The sequence below is a fragment of the Pithys albifrons genome, chromosome 25, assembly GCF_047495875.1.
Source record: "Pithys albifrons albifrons isolate INPA30051 chromosome 25, PitAlb_v1, whole genome shotgun sequence".
Taxonomy (NCBI): Eukaryota; Metazoa; Chordata; class Aves; order Passeriformes; family Thamnophilidae; genus Pithys; species Pithys albifrons.
The window spans coordinates 3,007,581-3,025,770 of NC_092482.1; the positions used below are offsets into that span (position 1 = coordinate 3,007,581).

Here is an 18,190-nt window from a genome sequence, read left to right on the forward strand (position 1 = left end):
GCGGATTCGCTGCCACCGCCTGGCTCTTGGCATGTGCCAGCACCTTCCAGCCCCGAGATCGAGACTTTGAATTGGCTCCGAGCGTGGCCTTGATTTATTTTTTTTAATTTAATACGAGTTGACTCGATGTGTTTGTTTTGGCAGTGGGTTCCCCCTCAAACCCCAAACTCTGCTAAAACAGCCCGTCCTGTCCCTGCCAGTCCCTGCCGACACAAACAGGGGGGCTGGGACCTGACCCGGCTGTGCCCCGTGCCCACATCCCTGGGGGGCACCGGCTCCTGCCCCTGCACTGGCACAACCCCCTGACCCCAAAACCAGCCCCCTGGAGTTCTGCACAGCCTGAACGCTGATGCCAGAGACTTATCCTGTCTCCTGAGGGAATTTGGAGCAGGGAGTGCTGTCCCTGTGCCCACCCCAGTGGGCTTGGAAATGGGGCACAGGATGGGGCTGAGGTTGGCACCCCGACCGAGCAGGAGCAGGAGCAGGAGGAGGAAGAGGAGGAGGAGGGTGTCATCCCTGCCTCGATACTCACACTGGGCTGTCCCATGTCGTGGGTCCTGCTTGGGTGGGTGAGGGTCCCTCCTTGTCATCCGAAATGAAACCCCTTCCCCCAGGAGGAATTCGAGCCGAGGGTCCCCTTCCTTCTGCCAGAGGGCAAATACTGCCCCAAACCACCTGTGGGGACACTGTCCTTCTGTCAACAGCCAGCACAGGGCTCTTGACCCCTCTGCTCTGGGACAGACACTTTGGGGTACTTATCTTTAATTATGGGCATTTATTACATCCACCTTGTAGCAGAGGGCACAGAGGGCCGGGAAGGGGCACTGGGTGCCCCCGGATCCATCCCTGGGAGCCTCCCTGCCCCCAGGAGCAGCCTCTGTGGTGGAGGGGGACACAGCCCCCAGCCCCAGCATCCCCCTCCCACCCTCAGCACCGCGGTGAGAGCACCGGAGGGAGCGGAGCCGCCGGGAGCTCATCCCGGCAAGCCGGGACCCATCCCGGAGCCGGTGGGAGCTGAGTCAGCCCAACAGGGAAAGTGAGGAGCGGGAGAAAAGCACATCGGTGGAGGTTTCTTTTGGTCCTCGCCCTCGGTGCCGGCCGGGCCGGGCTCCCTGGGGATGCCACAGCCAGCTGGGCAGGGCTGGGAACATCTGGATTCCTCCTCGTGCCTCTTTCTTTGCTGCTTCCCCCACACGTTTGCCTGGGTGGGGTTGAGGGTTTTTCCACATTGGTCTCTGGAGTCTGGTGGGCTCCAGAGGTGGTAGAACAGCTGCTGCCTGTGCCCAAATTTGAGGTTCGTATAAAATTGAGAGTCCACCTTGCCCCTGAGGATCATCCCAGGGACAGCTCCGTGCTGGGATGGAGGGACAAAAGGGGCCAGTCTGTGTGTCCTGTTGTGCTGGAAATGATCCTTACAGTGTCAGAAGGGAACGTTTTGGGAGACAGGGATGGGGAGAGAGGGCAGAAGCCATCGGGTACAGAGGGTCAGAGGGTGAGGGGAAGGGCTGTACTGGGAGTCTGGGGCAGGACACGGGTCCTGCGTGTCCCGGGGTTAGCCGGGAGCTCGGCTATTTATATCAGAGCTCCGGGCCCGGCGCGGGGTGACTCAGCCCCGATGGCCAGATGGAAACATGTTTTGAAGATGGTCTAATGGCAGGGTGGGGTCGGGGGACTGTCCCTGCCAGTGGGGGGTCACCGTCCTCCCCCTTCACCCCCATGGAGGGGGGTCTTGAGAAGGGGTTACGCCCCAAAAACAGATCACGCTGCGCCTGGATCAGTCCCCCATCCCTGGGGAGACCCTGCCAGGAGAGGAGGGGTCCCAGTGCCACCCCAACCCGAGGGGGCGTCGCATTGGCACAGGTAGGGGAGGAACAACGAAGGGGATCACACACCCAGAGGGGGCTGCACCCCCCGGGGTGGGTGGGCACGGGGTGAAGGGGTGCCCCCGGGTGTGACGTCACGCCGGGGGGGCGGGCCGGGGCGGGGCGTTCAGGGCATCCCCGGGCGCGGGGCCGCGGCAGTGCCGAGCCCGTCGGGGGGCGGCGGGGGCTCTGCGCGGCGCTGCGGGGGCTGCGGGGGCTGCCCGCCCCGGCCCGACCCGCACCATGACCATGAGCTCCGTGGCCGAGAGCCTGCTGGGGTCTGACCCCTCCAAAGCCGCGTTCCTGGAGCTCGGCCCCCCGCAGCACTACCCCCTGCACGGCCTCCCCCCTGCCGGGCACCCCCAGCACGACCCGCCGCTCTTCACCTCGTACGGCCGGCCTGGGCACTACCCGTACCCCGGGGGGGCTCCCCCGCCACCCCATGGGGGTCCATACCTGTCCTACCCGCCCCCCGGCGCCCCGCACCCCCCGGCCCCCGGCGCCAGGCTGCAGGACACAGGTAAGGGGGGCACGGGGGGCTCGGCGCCGCGCACCCATCCCCAGGCACCCACCCGGCGGGGATCGACGGGTTTGCGCCGGGAAGCGCCGGGAAAGAGCCGTCGGGAGCTCTTCGGGGCTGCGCCGCCCCGTCGGGGCAGAGGTGGTGCGAGGCTGGGCACGGCGGGGGGTCCTCGAGGGTATCCGCGGGGGCCAAAGGTGATGTCGCCTCGCTCCTGGAGGGCCTTGACCCACCGGAGACCTGTGGCTACGTGGCTTCAAGGAATGCCGGGCATGAGGAGCATTGAAGCCCTGCAGTCCCTACCCTCCAACCTGAGACCCCTGGCTGCCCATAACCTGCACCCCGAGACCTTGTGCTGCCCACGCCCTGCAGCCTGGGCCCCCTGGGCAGGCAGGCTCTCCCCTCTCCCCAACACCACACACTCTGATCTCAGCTCCCTGCCCTGTTTCATCCCTGTTCCCCACGGTTTTCCCCAAAAGTTGATGCAGGATCCTCCAAGCTGAGCCACCCTGGAGAAGTGCAGCCCCTGGGCTGTCCCACGGAGGGGTCCTGAGCCCAGTTGAGTCCCCAGGCCCTGTTGGCCCCCCATCAACTCCAGGGAGCCGTGGCTGTGGTACCCGGGTGCACAGATACGTTCAGCACCATGCCCAGATCTCACCCACACCATCCGTGTGCTGCTGAGCCAGAGACCACCAGGGTGCCCACAGCGAGGACCCCCAGGGCAGGGGAGCCCCTCCTGTTGCACCCTCCATTCCCCTGGGAGGCCGTGCCTGTCCCCTCCGGGTGCAGGGCAGAGGGGCCTGTGTCCCACCTGCTTTTGGACTTGAGTAGTGATATTGGATGAATAATCCCATCCCTCTCTTCCTCCTCCTCTTTACCTTTTGCTTTAACAAGCAGCAAAGCCAAAGCAGATTCCCTCTTTATTTATCCCCCCTCCCCTCCAAAAACAACCCCCCAGCAACCCCAGGATGGGATGATTTGGGGCTTTTGGGGCTGTTTTATTAACCAGTGTGTTGGTTTAACGCCATCTCCTCTCCTGTTCCAAGAGCACGAGAAGTCCCTGGCCGTCACCAACGGGGAGCTGCGCGTCAGCGGGAAGGGGAAGAAGCTGCGGAAGCCCCGGACCATCTACTCCAGCCTCCAGCTCCAAGCCCTCAACCAGCGCTTCCAGCAGACCCAATACCTGGCACTGCCAGAGCGCGCCGAGCTGGCGGCACAGCTGGGGCTCACCCAGACCCAGGTGCGGCCCCGGCCAGAGGCGGCGGGATGATCGCGGCCATCGGGAATGTCGTGGCTTTTGGGATGCGCCACGTGCCCATCGGGATGCGCCCTGTGCCCATCGGGATGCGCATTTTGCCCATCGGGATGTGCCTTGTGCCCATCGGGATGCGCCTTGTGCCCACTGAGATGTGCCTTGTGCCCATCGGGGTGCTCCTTGTGCCCATCGGGATGCGCCCTGTGCCCATCGGGATGCACCTTGTGCCCATTGAGATGTGCCCTGTGCCCATCGGGATGCACCTTTTGCCCATCGGGGTGTGTCTTTTGCCCGTCATGATGCTCCTTGTGCCCATCGGGGTGCACCTTTTGCCCATCGGGATGCACCTTTTGCTCATCGGGATGTGCCTTGTGCCCATCGGGGTGCTCCCTGTGCCCATCAGGGTGCTCCCTGTGCCCATCGGGGTGCTCCCTGTGCCCATCGGGGTGCGCCCTGTGCCCCCCGCCCCTCCGGAGTGACTCCGGAGCCAGGCTGCCTCACGCAGCCGGGGTGCAGCTGGCCCCGTGCCGAGCCGAGCCGTGCCGCGGCAGGGGAGCTGGCGCCGGTGCGCCCCCAGGGCTCGGGTTCGGGGCGCCCCTGCTCGCACCTCCCAGCGGCACCGGGACTTTCCCAGCCCCGCAGCCTGGCTGAGGGCCCGGCCGTGCCCGGCGCTGAGCGGCCCCAGGCCGTGGGACGGGGCGAGTGGGTTTTTGAAGGCGATGGGGAGAGACAGGCAGGCGGCAGCGGTGCAGCCCGGAGCCAGGGGCGAAGCGAGCTCATAAAGCCGGGGAAGAGGAGACAAGTGGGAACCTGCCGGCAGCGCGGGGGGGACCGCGGGGAGGAATGAGCGGGGCCACCACCCCAGCGCGGCGGGCGCACCCCAGCCCAGCCCCGGCACCCGGTACTCGGCTGGGCTGGTGGGCGCCACAGCCGGAGACAGAGCGGGGGGACACGGCAATCCACGCCTGGGGGACTCAGGCCCAGCTCTCTGCTTGTCTGGGCTCCCTTTGCCTTTTCCCACGCTCTCCTCCAGCTGCCCTGAGTGGAGTCTCTCGTGTCTTGTAGAGTTGAGTTCCAAGCCCTGCTCATCTCACAGGGCCCCACAGATATGGGGGAGACACCAGGACCACCCAGAGGAGTCTGTAGTTGTTGATGCTGGAGGTTTAGGAGGGGATGTTGGCAACATCCTCCCCACTCACCCCTCTCTCTCTCCCACCCCAGGTGAAGATCTGGTTCCAGAACAAACGCTCCAAGTACAAGAAGATCATGAAGCAGGGCTCGAGTGTGCCCGATGGGGAGCACCTCCACACCACCCCCTCCCTCTCCCCCTGCTCCCCCAACATCCCCCCGCTCTGGGACATCCCCATGCCAGGAAAAGGGCCCCCCCTGGCCCCCAGCAGCTACATCAACAGCTTTGGAGCCTGGTACCAGCCACACCCGCAGGACACCATGCCCCGGACCCCCATGATGTGACACTGCCACTGCTCCAGCACCTGCTGGATCCAGGAGGGACAGTGTGGGGGATGCTCTGCTGCTGCCCCATGAGAGGTTGGAAAGCCCAGTGAGGCCCTGGGAGATCCCAGCGAATGGAGAAGAATGAAGAGGAGGAGGAAGGTGACCACAGTCTGCAGGAACCTGAGGATCATCTGCTCTGTCATGGCCTGAAGTGACACAGAGCCCTGGTGTGCCCATCCCAGTGGGACAGGACTCAGCCTCCAGTCACAGCCCCGGGTCCCCCCATTTATGGACAGGGGGCAGGGGGACCCCGAGGGGCTGGGGAATCACCAGCCTGGCTTTATTTATAATTATTGTTATTGTATGTGCCCCCCCTTTATAAACAGGCTGAACACTGGTTGGTTCTGCTCCTCTGTACCTGATGCTGCTTCAGGGGTGTCCCCGATTTGGGGGAGACACTCCCATCCTGCTCCTTGGGGGCCCCCATTCCCAAAGCTCCTGGGAGAACAGCCCAGAGGGGCTGGGGGTGCTGGAGCAGGGGCTGGGGCTGTGTCCCCCCTCACCCCACACATCTGTGCAGGACCTGCTGCTGTTTCCACTCCCCTGAAATGGAGCTGCAATTACAGTAATTGCGGGGCCGGGCGCCTGTGAGGGGCTTCTCGTCGCCTGCTCCGGGTAATTTCGGGCAATTTGGAGCTGTTGGAGATGTCTCCCTTAATAGGGGTGGGAGCAGGAGGGTGGGGGCACACGTGGCAGGTCGAGCCAGGGGTTCCTGCCCTGTGTCCCCAGCAGTTCCATGGATACCTGGCCCTGGGAGTGAGTTTTTTGGGGAGCAGGGGATAATTTCCCGCTGCAGGTTTGGCAGTGAGAAACTTCTCCCCTTCTCTCTTTGTGCTTTCAGAGGCCAGATTTGCCCAGAAAATACATTCTTGTTATTCCCCATTTTTTCCCATGTCATTGTTTCCCTGCTTTCCCCGATCCTGCTCAGTGTTTGTCACCCACCATGGGGTTGAGACCCCCCAGCTGAGATGGGCAGCGATTCCACTCTGAGCTTTGCTCCCTTGCACAAACGTGCCATGATCTTCACTCCAGATATTCCCACTCTATAATTCCCTTGCTCCAAGGATCCTTTCCTGCTGTGGGAACACCATTTTGGGAGTGATGCCAAAATGCCATGTGCAGCTCTGTTTGGTTTGCACCTTCAGCATCACACGGGATCAGAGCAATTCCCAGCACTTGGGAGTTGGGATCAACAGCTGGGAGATGGGCCAGGCTGGAGATCTGGCATGGGAATGGCATGTCTGGGGCTGGTGGTACCAGAAACCCCCAAGTCCCTGGTGGCATCCACGGGGCTGGACAGGATTCCCTGCCACCCTGCCAGGTTGGATCCCTCTGCCAAGAGGTTTGGATGCTGGCAGTGACCCCACAGGATGGTTGTCCCCAGCTGTGTCCAGCCATGGCACGTGGATGATGTGGAGCCCCAGGGCTGCTCAGCACCCTTGGGACACTCTGGTTGGGACCAACTGATCCAGGACCAAGTACATAGTGGATGATGTTCCAAGTGGGATTTTCCCAGAGGGATGGAGCTCACACACCCCACTGAGGCTTTAGGGAAGAGATGAATTTGCTTTGTGGCAACATTGGAAAATAGAACTTTCCATCCAGCTCCTTGGGTGGGATTTACCCTGGACAGGGGCTTGGAGCTGGGAAGTGTGGCCTTCCCCCAGGAAGTACTCACCAGCCATGGGAAGGGGCTGGTGGTCCTGGCTGGAGAGGGAGGCTGGGGATGCTGCCATGGAGGAGCTGGTGCTGAGCACACCCCAGCCCTGGGGGTTTGGGGTGACCTGCAGAGCCAGGGGTGGGGTTGGCACCCCGGGAGGGAAGGATCCATGGGGATGGGGGAAGCAGGAGGCAGATGCCGTGGCGCCTGCTCGGCGTTCCTGACGGATGTGCTGCCAAGGACCTGCAGCCAGAGCTGCTCACAGGTCCTGTCTTGCAGTGGGAGGGAGGGAGGGAGGGAGGGAGGGAGGCAGCAGCCCTCGGCTCCAGGGCCAGGCTGGCGCCCGGACCCCGCAGGGGGACCCCAGCACTCAGCCACACCCGTGGGACAGCCACGGCCACCCCCACTGCCCTGCAGATGGGGGCAGAGCCCAGCCCTTGGATGGAGGGAAATCCCTGCTCCAGCCCTTCTCTTGGGCACACAGGGGAGTCAGAGCCACACTGCCACCCCAGGTCCTGCTGGGATGCTCCTGTGGGATGGGGACATGGACAGGGGGCTGTGCCCTGAGGAGGGGTTTGGGGAATGGATGGGGACCCTGCTTTTGTCTGCACCCAGGAGAGGGGCACCACAGCCAGCACAGCATCCCTGACCATGGTTGTCAGCCAGAAGTGTCCCTGCCTGCCTGGGGACTCGGGAAAAGCCAGGAGAACCCAGACATTCCATTCTGGTGTGTTTAACCCACTGGATGGGGAAAATCCCACTGGGGGACCAGGATGGCCCTGGACTTGTTCCTCCCTCCACCCTCCCAGGCTGGAAGTCAGGCTTGGGCCGTGGGGGCTCTTGGTGTCCCCTCCCCGTGCCCAGCCTGGACAGGATGAAGGGACATGGACAGGGACACACAGAGAGCAGAGACACCCCCGAGGCCTCTCAGGAGTGTTTCTGTCCTATTTTGCAGAGCCAAGAACAGCGACAGGGCCCGGGTTGGCGGCAATGCCGCGGCTGTGGCATCGCCGCTCGGCTCCGGGTTAGCCAAGAGCTGGGATGGGCACGAGGCCGTGGTGGATGCCAGGCCAGGCTGTGGGCGGGCAGCTGCCCCCGCTCCCTGTGCTGGCAGTGTGGTGATGCAAGAGGCTGGAAGGGATGTGTTGCAACTGGGCAGGACCCGCGTGCCATACTGGGAGGGCTGTGCCGGGGCTTGGGGGCGACGCCAGGGGGACACGGGCAGTGCCACCCCACCCTGGGTGTCCCCCTGGGACTGCAAACCCCAGCTGAGCCCCCATCCTGCCCAAAGCCACTGGGAAAATCCCCTTGGAGCAGGTGGGTGTTTGAGGTGTCACAGTATCACCATCCTGGTGCTGCTCTCCATCACCATCCCCGCTGCCATCAGGGGATAACTGGGATAACTGGGATGGTGAAGGGTGGAGATTCTATCCCTGTGCCAGGCCAGCAGAGGGGTGCTGGGAGGAGTGAGGTGATGGGGGGATGTACCCATCCCTGTGGGATCCTGCCTCTGACTCCCAGATCCCGTCCTGCTTTTGGGAATGTGTTGGGACACCGAGTTTGGCTCCAGGGAGGGAAATCTGGGTCCTGCAGCCCCTCCTGGGGAGCTCTGGGAGTCTTGACCACCTCGGGGCTGGAAGAGCTGGAGGTTTTGCTGGTGGAGACCCCCCTGGGGTGTTGGAGATGGGGATGAGAGAGGAGGAAAAGGGCACAGGCAGTCCAGGGAGGCCGTGCCAAGCTCTGCTGCAGCTGTTTTGGTGGGAGCCGAGGGGTCCTGCACCCTCTGGGCACCCCCAGCTCCTCTGGAAAATGCTCTGAGACTGGGACAGGAGAGATCTGGGGAGCACAAAACCTTCCCTGGTGCCCATCCCTGTGGTGTCAGGGCTGCCAAGAGAACCCAATTCCCAGGCAGTGCTGACAGGGAGCGTGGTTAGAGCCTGTCTGTAGGCAACAGGAATTTATATAATCCATGGATATGTAATCTCCTGCCTTTTTACTTTTTTTTCCTTCACCTCTAAATAAAAAAAAAAGAAAAAAAAAAAAGAAAAACTTTTTAAAAATTGAAAGTAAAAAAGAGAAAATTGAAACTCCCCAGTGCCAGCTCATACTGTGGAGCTTCTCACTCCAGGCAGTGACGCTTGGATTGCTCCTCTTGCATCCTGGAGCAAGGGATGGGGACAGGGAAGTGGTGGGTGAAGCTTGTGGGGAGTTTAGGGAATCTCCCCATAGGTCCCAAGTGGGAGGTTGGCCCCATGTGGACTCAGGAATGGGAAGGGGGGCTGTGGAGGCACATTTGGGGACACTGAGAGCTGGATGCATCCTGTGCCACGATGGATCATCCCAAGGAGGACTGGGGGGTTTAGGAGGTTTGGGGGTCCCCACATCCATCAGGGATGTGACTGGGATGTCACTTGTTCCCAGCACTGGGGTGGGTGATGGGGTGTCACCCCCACCCATGACACGACACGGGTGGCAGCAGGAACAGCAGGACAGGGTCACCCCAGCCCTGGCCACCCCATATCTGGGGGGGGTCTTGGGGTCACTCCAGGCCCCCCAACCCCATAACACCACTGAGGAAGGCACTGTATCCACAGGGACAGCACGTTGGTCCATTGGGATCAGGGGTTTGGGGGTGTCTGTGCCCCACATTGCTCATGGGGTGTCCCACAAAAGGGACACTGGGACAGCCCAGCCACCATTCCAGTCTGCCTGTCTGGGAGCCTACTGGTCCCAGTAAGAGGAGCATAAGGGAAGCAGGAAAGAAGTGTCAGATCTCCATGGCCACTCAGGGAATACCCAAAAAAACAGGAATAAAATCCTTTACCCCCCAAATTCTCAGCAGGGCAAAGTGTGATTTGGGGTGAGGCAGCACCATCTGTGCCCAGCACCCAGTGCCATCCCATGCCCTGCCCATCCCTCAGTTGTCCCCCAAAAACAGGGCACAAAAAGAACAGACTTTAAATGCATATTTCCCAAGGTGGAAAAAAAATCCTGCTCCCCAAAACCTGGGGGGAAAATGGTGTTTGGAGCCTCCAAATGCAAAATTCTTTTATTAATTTAACATTTCTAGCTCAGTTTTGGTTCCCTCTAAAGCAGCAAAGGACACTCAGGGGGAGCCCTCTGAGTGTGGGGAGGGTTCCCATCAACCAAAGGGGATTTTCCTTAAAAAAAAGGACAAAAAAACAGACCGAAACCAGTTTGGTTTGGAACAACTTTATACAAACGAACCTTATGTACACTCACTTTTTTCCCCCCAAAACACCCCTATTTATATAAGGCAACATAAATAAGATCCCCGGGACTGTACAACACGTATGAACACTCCTTAAAACGGCACTTTTAGCTTAAAAAAATAGCGTTATTCTCTTAAAAAATAGCAAAGAGTTTGTTTGGGGTTTTTTTCCCTTTAAAATATGTTGTCGGTTTAGTTAAAAAAAGAGGCATTTTTGTCGCCGTTCCCTTAACCCACACCTGGAGGCACTGCAGAAAAACGGAGATTAACACAACTTTTTTCTTTCAAAAATAACTTAAACCATTCCTGAACTGTTTAAATATTAAAATAATCCCCCCGCCCCCCTCCCCAACACCCACTTTTTATTTAACTTTAAATAACCACCTTATTGTCTGAGCATCGTCCCGGGGGATTCCCACGGAGCCGCCGGGCTGAGGGTCCTGGTTTGCCTCCGTGGGAGTCCTGGTTTGCCTCCATCACCCCCCAAATCGCTCCCACTCCGTGGGTTTTGGAGCGAGGGCGAAGCACATCCCGCTCCTCCGGCGTCGGCGACTTCATGTCGTGACAGTGTCCTCCATCCCGACGGGATGAGGGCGCTCCAGGTGCCCCCTGTGCCCCTCTTTGGTTGCCCACTCGTGTTCGGGGGTGACCCCAAAAAGCAAAGCTCCAGTGAGGGACCCGCAGTGGGATGAGGCTCTTTGGGGGCCGGTTTTATTAAGGGGGGGTGATGGAAAAATTCAATAATAAATGTAGAAGAAGAATTCTCCACTTTTTCCTGCGCTGGGAGCGGAGGATTTTAACCCTTTGCAGTCCTCTGGTTCCTGAGATGAGCAGGGAGAGGGTAGAGAAGTGTGTCTAGGGGTGCGTGTACACGGGTGTCCTTTTAAGAAAAAAAAAATAGAAGAAAAACCAAAAAATAGGGGGGGAAAAAAGGAGGCAAAGGAGTTCTGCCACAGTCTCTCATCCCCTCCTCTCCCTGTTAGTAGACGGCGCCGGTGTTGGGGGGCCCGGGGGAGGTGTGATGCATCGTGGTGGCCGGCTGTGCCTGGTGGGGTCCGTGGGGTCCGCTGAGGGGCTGCGGGTGGTACCAGGGGTTGTGCTCCTCCAAAAAGCCCGGGGAGGAGCTGTAGGGAAGCGGCTGCGGGAGCTGGGTCCGGCCCGGCGCGCTGCCGTGCGAGTTACTGTCCCAGACGGCCGGGGAGGGCGGCGAGTTGCAGGCCATGGAGTCGCTGTTGTTGGGGCTGTGCTCCAGGGGCACCTCGCCGTTCTTGTACAGCTTCTTGAACTTGGAGCGGCGGTTCTGGAACCAGATCTTCACCTGAGGGAGGGAGGGACAGGGATCAGCGCCCCGGCGTGGGACAGGGAGAGCGGGATGGACCGGGAGAGGGGATGGGGTGGGGTGGGGGTTTGGGGCAGGTGGGAAGGGATAATATGGGTGTCACGGGGATCCCAGAGACACAGGAAAGCACCCGGGACTTGAGGGTCACGGGAACCCCAGAGTTGTGGGAAGGAATAAGGGATATGGGGGTCACAGGGACCCCAGAGATGTGGGAAGGAATAAGGACTATGGAGGTCACAGGGACCCCAGAGATGTGGGAAGGGATAAGGGATATGGAGGTCACAGGGACCCCAGAGATGTGGGAAGGAATAAGGAATATGGAGGTCACAGGGACCCCAGAGATGTGGGAAGGGATAAGGGATATGGGGGTCACAGGGACCCTAGAGATGTGGGAAGGAATAAAGGGTATGGGGGTCACAGGGACCCCAGAAATGTGGGAAAGGATAAGGGATATGGGGATCACAGGGACCCCAGAGACATGGGGGATCACGGGGATCCCAGAGACATGATATCCCAGAGGAGGACATGAGGAACGTGGGTGTCATGGGGAGCTTGGGCACACCGTGTGCCACAGGAAGACACCCATGGACATGAACATCGTGTGGACCCCACAGGGTGCGTGACAGAAAGCCACTCGGGACAGGGGTGTCGTGGGGATTCCGGACACACGGTGCATCCATGGAAAGTCACCCGGGATGTGGGTGTCACAGAGAACACGCACACATCACGCTCTGTGGGAAGCACCCATGGAATGGGTGTCGCAGGGACCCTCCCTGGGGACACGGGTGACACAGGAAGCCCCCTGGGGACACGGGCGTCGCGGGGAGCCCGTCACTCTGTGCATCACGCCGGGCGTCGGGAGAGTCCCGGTGTGGGTGAGGCGGCGCTGGACGCCCTGGGCCCCCGGGGACGGGGTGGGGGTGGCCGCGGTTGTCACCCAAACAGGATGTCCCTCTGGGAGCGGGTGACGCGCTCCGTCAGCCCTTTGCCGAGTGTCCCCGATTGCTTCATCGCCGAAGGGAGGAGGAGGAAGGCCGGGCGCTGGGAGCGCCGCGCCAAGGGCGGCACAAGGGCGCCGGCGCCGGCCCGCAGGCAGGGAGGGCACCGGGGCCGGGCCGGGCTGCGGGGGAGTCACACGCTGCAGGGACGGTGGTGACAACCCGCTCCCCTCCCACCAGCAGATCCGCGGGGACAGTTTGTCCCCTCGTCGGGCAGAACCCCGAAAACAAGGGTTTAGCCCCGGCTCTGGGTGGCTCGTGGGGAGGAGAAGCCTGTCCCGCACGTCCCTGCTCTTCCAGTCCAGCCTGAACTGCCACCCCAGCGCAGGGTCCCAGCGGGGTGTGGAGCCGGTCCCCAATCCCTCCTCTGCCTGAGCCAAGCGGGATGGGGCAGTCGGAGCCTCGGGGAGCCTGGGAAAGCTCACACGGGAGGTGCAGCGTTCGGCTCCGTGTTCCCCTGCTCCTGCTGGACTTGGGAGCAGGACCTGCTGTCGGGATGGGGTGTCCCAAGCACCCCATCCCAAACACCCCGTCCTGAGCGGCTCGTCCCACCCTGGACTTGGCTCTCCATATTCCCGGGACATCGGGGGTGCTGCTGACCCAGGACCCTTTCAGGCACCGGGGCAGGATTCGGCCCCAACCCCTGGGGGTGACTGAGCAGAGCAAGGTCTGGGATGGTGCCGGCTCCAAAGTGAGGGGTATAAACCCCAAAACTGGGGAGTGAGGCACGGCTGAGTTTCGTCGCCTCTCCCTGCTCCTTTCCTCCCCTCAAGTTTTCCCTCAGCAAAACAGATCAGCTCCGTGTGGGGAAATCTGCCGGTGGGGATCCTCTCACCCGCGAATGAGAGGGGACTACTCATGTCTGGGGACCACCAGACCCTCTCCCAGCTCCTCGGCAACAAAATTCCCTCCCAAACTCCCACCGATTCCCGTTTTGCAAAGAGCAGGGCAGCCCCAGCTCCCGCTCTGCCGATCCCTCCTGCCCGCGTTGGGAATTTGGGTGTCGGGGCGGGGGCTCAGCCCTTACCTGGGTCTGGGTGAGCCCCAGCTGGGCGGCCAGTTCAGCCCGCTCGGGCAGTGCCAGGTACTGGGCTTTCTGGAACCGGCGTTGCAGAGCAGCCAGTTGGTAACTGGAGTAGATGGTCCGGGGCTTGCGGATCTTCTTGGGTTTCCCATTGACCATTCGCACCTCTGGCTCCGGCTCCTCCTTCACCGACACTGGGCAGAGAGCGCAGGTGTGAGGCCGGTGAAGGGGTCCCAGCATAGACACCCCCCTCCCCAGCTCAGTGTCATCCCGCTCCGGGTGCTGGCACTACCCCATCCCCGGGCCATCGCCTGGGACACCCCCGGGAATATTCCCGGACACCACATCCAGCAGGGATCCATCCCACCGCGTCTCCACAGCAGCACCGGGAATGCCGGAGGGGGCTGGGCCTTGCCCCAACATCCACCACCAGCAACAACACCCCGTCCCCAAACTGGGGACACTCGGAGGGGTACAACTCCACAAAACTCCCTCTGGAATCCCAAAGGAGCAGCGGGATGGGCACAACCCCCTCTTCCCACAACATCCTACCTGCTTCTTGCGCCGGGAGCTGCTGGTCCCTGAAGTGGCTGTACTGGCGGTAGGAAGGGCTGTAGGAATAGTCGGATTTGGGCGAGTAGGTGCCGGCGGCGCCGATGCCGTTGAGGTTGAACTGGTGGTAGGGGTAGTGGCTCACGGGCTGGCTGTAGGACTGGCCCGGGTAGTAGTCGTGCTGGCTGGTGTAGTAGCCCAAATCGGTGACGGAGGACTCCGGTAAGGTGGGAGAGTCCTTGGAGGCGGCATGGCAGCTCAGCGAGCCCGAGAGGTCCGTGAGGATGCTGGAAAGCTTCTTATCGAAGGAGCTGCTCATCGCTGGCACTGGGGAGGGACGAGCTGCCTGCCTGGCTGGGGACCCCCCAACCTGGCGGCTCCGGCTGCCGCGTCAGGCCTGGCGTGCCCGGAGCTGGATCCTGCGCTGCGGCTCTTTGCGAGGAGCAACCAAGAGACTGTGCCCAAACCTCCAGCCCCGGCCGCCTGCTTAAAGCCTTTAATTAGGGAGCAGGGCAGGGTGGGTGCGCATTCCGATTGGCTCCAGAAATATTGCCTGGGAGGCAAAATAGGCTCCTGCCTCCTCCTGTGTGGTGGATGTTTTTTTTTCTTCCCTCGCTTCTTTTTTTTTTTTTTTGACTTCTTTCCCTCTCTCAAGAAACAACAAAGAGTGGGTGAAGGAGGGCGAAGGAATAAACACAGAGCGCAGGGTCCTGTCTGCAGGAGCAGGGGCCTGGGGGACACAGGGGACACGGGTGGGTCAGGGGAGGGCTGGTTTGTGAGGGGGCTTTTGGGGCTGTGGGGGGATCTGGAGGAGGAATTGGGGGCAATGTCTGTTGGGTGGCAGGGAGGGTTGGGGTTTGGAAGTAGGATGGATCTGTGCCTGGGACTGGGGGCTACAGGGGTGTGTTGGTGGTCTCTTCCCTTCTTCCCAGCTCCCACATTTCTCCCAGCAGTGTCTCCCAGTTCAACACCATTCCCAAGGCAGAGCTCCCCCATCCTCACGGAGCAGAGGACTCTCATGTACCCCAAAACTTGACATGCTCCACCAGCCCTTTGGGGACTTCGGGGCAGTGACAGGCCCTGATCCCGGGGAGACATCCCCACCCCAGGGCTCCGTGTCTCTCTCCCACCCCCAGTCAGGGCCCTGACGCCCCTCACTGCCCTGAGAGCCCTCAACAGCATCGACCAGCTCAGGGTGCCAAACTCTGGTCACTCCCGGCCACTCTCGGGGCTGTCCCCAATGACCATCCCCCCACCCAGCATCCGGGGGAGGGGGATTTGGGGACGGGGGATTCCATTTCGGGGGGTGTCTCCGCCTCTCCGGGCAGGTCTTTACGCTGAGAGGGTTCAGGGGGGGCTGCTTGGAGGGGGCTGAGAGTCCATAAACCTGGCGGGGGTTGTTCCCCTCCTGTCCCCCTGTGTGTCCCCTCCCAGCCCCGGGATTGTCCCCCCGCCCCGGCCAATGGGGCGATGGTGCCACCTGACGGCCACAGTGGGAACTGCGCCGACTCTGCGGCCGCGGGTTCGAGTCCCGGCGCCGCCAAAGCCACCGTCGATACCGCGAGGAAAACGGGAGTAATCATCGGAAATGAGAAGGGACTGGGAATGGAAAGAGTGGAATGGGAATAGGATGGGAATGGGAATAGGAGTAGGAAGAAAGAATAGGAATAGCAACAGAAACAGGAATAGCAACTGGAATAGGGATAAGAAATGGAACAGAAATTGGCACAAGAATAGGAATAGGGATAGGAACAGGAAGAGGAATAGGAATAGAATCAGGAATAAGGAATAGGAACGGGAACAGGAATAGGAATAAGGAACAGGAACAGGAATAGGATTAGGAACAGGAGTAGGGTTAGGAATAAGGAATAGGAATAAGGAATAGGAATAGGAATAGGAACAGGAATAGGAATAGGAACAGGAGTAGGGTTAGGAATAAGGAAAAGGAATAGGAATAGGAATAGGAATAGGAATAGGAATAGGAATAGGAATAGGAATAGGAATAGGAATAGGAATAGGAATAGGAATAGGAACAGGAATAGGAACAGGAATAGGAACAGGAGTAGGAATAGGAACAGGAGTGGCAGTAAGAATAGAAATAAGTAGGAAAAGGAGTAAATACATACAGGATTAGGAATAGGAATAAATAGGTGTAGAATAGAAGTAAGGATAAATAGGAATAGGAATAAGAGCAGGAACAGGGATAAATAGAGTTAAGAACTGGGATAGATAAGAATAGGAAGAGGACTAGGAATAAATAGGAAGAGAAATAGGAATGTTTACAGGAATAGGATTAGAAGTAGGAATAAGATTAGCAGTAGGAATAGACATAGAAGTAAGAATATGAAAAGGAGAAATAGAAATATAAATAATAGAAATATAAATAATAGAAATATAAATAATAGAAATATAAATAGAAATCTAGAAATAGAAATACTAGAAACAGATATATAGAAATAAATAGAACAGGAGATGGATCCCAGAGGGAAGCAGAAGGCTTTGCAGGAGACAAAGGATGACCCCGAAGCGTGGGGAATGTCACAGACTTGCTTCCCCCATGGGAACTGTAGCTGGAGATTCAAGGAATTAATTCAGAGGGGACAGAACTGGCCGGGCCAAGCCCAGCCCTGGGAGCTGTGCTGGGTCTCCCCGGGCAGCACTCCCAGCGTGCCGAGGAGCCGCTGGGACAGCCCCACACCCCCGGCCTGGCTGTCCCCCTCCAGCCGGACTGTCCCCGGGGCCGGCTCCTGCTGGGAGCGGGAAGCGCCGGCAGGAAAAGCCGGTTGGGGAGCTGGAGGCCCGTGAGGGCGGCTGGGGAGTGGGGCACAAGCGGGGAGCAGGTCTGTGCAGTCCGGAACCAGTTTGGGACTGGGAGGCACTGGGGCTGCCCGAGGCTGCTGCACCAGGCTGGCGCTTTTGGAGCCCCAAATCCAGGAGCTCATGGATGGATTTGGGGGGGTTCAGTTTGGGTGAACTGGGATGCTGGGAGTGGCAGAAGTCACTGTGTTGGGGCACCTGAGGGTTTCTGTGGGTGGGTGAATGGGCAGGGCTGACCACAGGGTCAACTCAGCACCCCCCAGCTGTCCCCTGTACCCCCCACAAATTTGGGGGTCTCTCTCCCATTCCCCTGAGTTCCCCCCTGTGCCCCCCACAAGCCTGAAGGGATCACCCTGTGCCCCCACAAGGCTGAAGGGATCCCCCTGTGCCCCCCACAAGGTTGAAGGGATCCCCTTGTGCCCCCCACAAGGCTGAAGGGATCACCCTGTGCCCCCCACAAGGTTGAAGGGATCCCCCTGTGCCCCCCACAAGGTTGAAGGGATCACCCTGTGCCCCCCACAAGGTTGAAGGGATCCCCTTGTGCCCCCCACAAGGCTGAAGGGATCACCCTGTGTCCCCACAAGGCTGAAGGGATCCCCCTGTGCCCCCCACAAGGTTGAAGGGATCCCCTTGTGCCCCCCACAAGGCTGAAGGGATCACCCTGTGCCCCCCACAAGCCTGAAGGGATCACCCTGTGCCCCCCACAAGGTTGAAGGGATCCCCCTGTGCCCCCCACAAGGTTGAAGGGATCCCCTTGTGCCCCCCACAAGGCTGAAGGGATCACCCTGTGCCCCCCACAAGCCTGAAGGGATCACCCTGTGCCCCCCACAAGGCTGAAGGGATCCTCTCCCTTACCCCAAGCAAGGCTGAAGGGTTTTCCTCTTCCGTGACCCCCAAAAGGTTGGAGGGTCCCTTCATGTTTCCCCCACAAGGCTGGAGGGGGAAACCCTCCCATTCGCTCCCAAGACCCCTCAAATGCCGAAGGTTTTCCCTCCTGTGCCCCCTCCCCAGGTTCGAGGGGGTCCCCCCCGTAACCCCCCGAAGGCTTAAGGGGCGGTGCCCACGGGAGTCCCCGCGTGTCCCCCCAGCTCTGCCACAGCCGAGGGTGTCCCCCTCGAGCATTCTTGGGTGAATGGCGTCATCTCGTGGCCTTTTGCGGTAATGACACCCCTTTGGGGTGATGTCACTTTTGCGGCACGAGGGACACGGATGGGGGACAAGGAAAAGGGATAAAGACGGGGAGAGGGGACAGTGGATGGGGACAAAGGAGGAGGGTTTGGGGACAAGGAACAGGGGACAGGGGACAGTGGATAAGGGGAAGGGGCCGGGAGCAGTGGGTGGAGAACAAGGGAGAGGGGTCGGGGGACGGGGGAAAGGGGGTTGGGGACAAGAGACAGGGATGGAGGAACAAGGGAT

The 18,190-nt window shown here is 60.4% G+C and overlaps 2 protein-coding genes across 2 annotated transcripts; one reads left to right on the forward strand and one right to left on the reverse strand.

Moving 5' to 3' along the window:
- The first annotated feature begins 1,998 nt into the window (after positions 1 to 1,998).
- DLX4 (distal-less homeobox 4) lies at positions 1,999 to 5,489 on the forward strand. Its single transcript, XM_071577446.1, has 3 exons — positions 1,999 to 2,382; positions 3,429 to 3,622; positions 4,859 to 5,489. The coding sequence occupies exons 1-3, from the start codon at positions 2,106 to 2,108 to the stop codon at positions 5,108 to 5,110; spliced, it is 723 nt and encodes a 240-aa protein (XP_071433547.1). The 5' UTR covers positions 1,999 to 2,105; the 3' UTR covers positions 5,111 to 5,489.
- A 4,520-nt stretch (positions 5,490 to 10,009) lies between these two features.
- DLX3 (distal-less homeobox 3) lies at positions 10,010 to 14,441 on the reverse strand. Its single transcript, XM_071577578.1, has 3 exons — positions 13,958 to 14,441; positions 13,409 to 13,599; positions 10,010 to 11,362 (listed from the first exon to the last, which is right to left on the reverse strand). The coding sequence occupies exons 1-3, from the start codon at positions 14,274 to 14,276 to the stop codon at positions 11,024 to 11,026; spliced, it is 849 nt and encodes a 282-aa protein (XP_071433679.1). The 5' UTR covers positions 14,277 to 14,441; the 3' UTR covers positions 10,010 to 11,023.
- Positions 14,442 to 18,190: the final 3,749 nt, after the last annotated feature.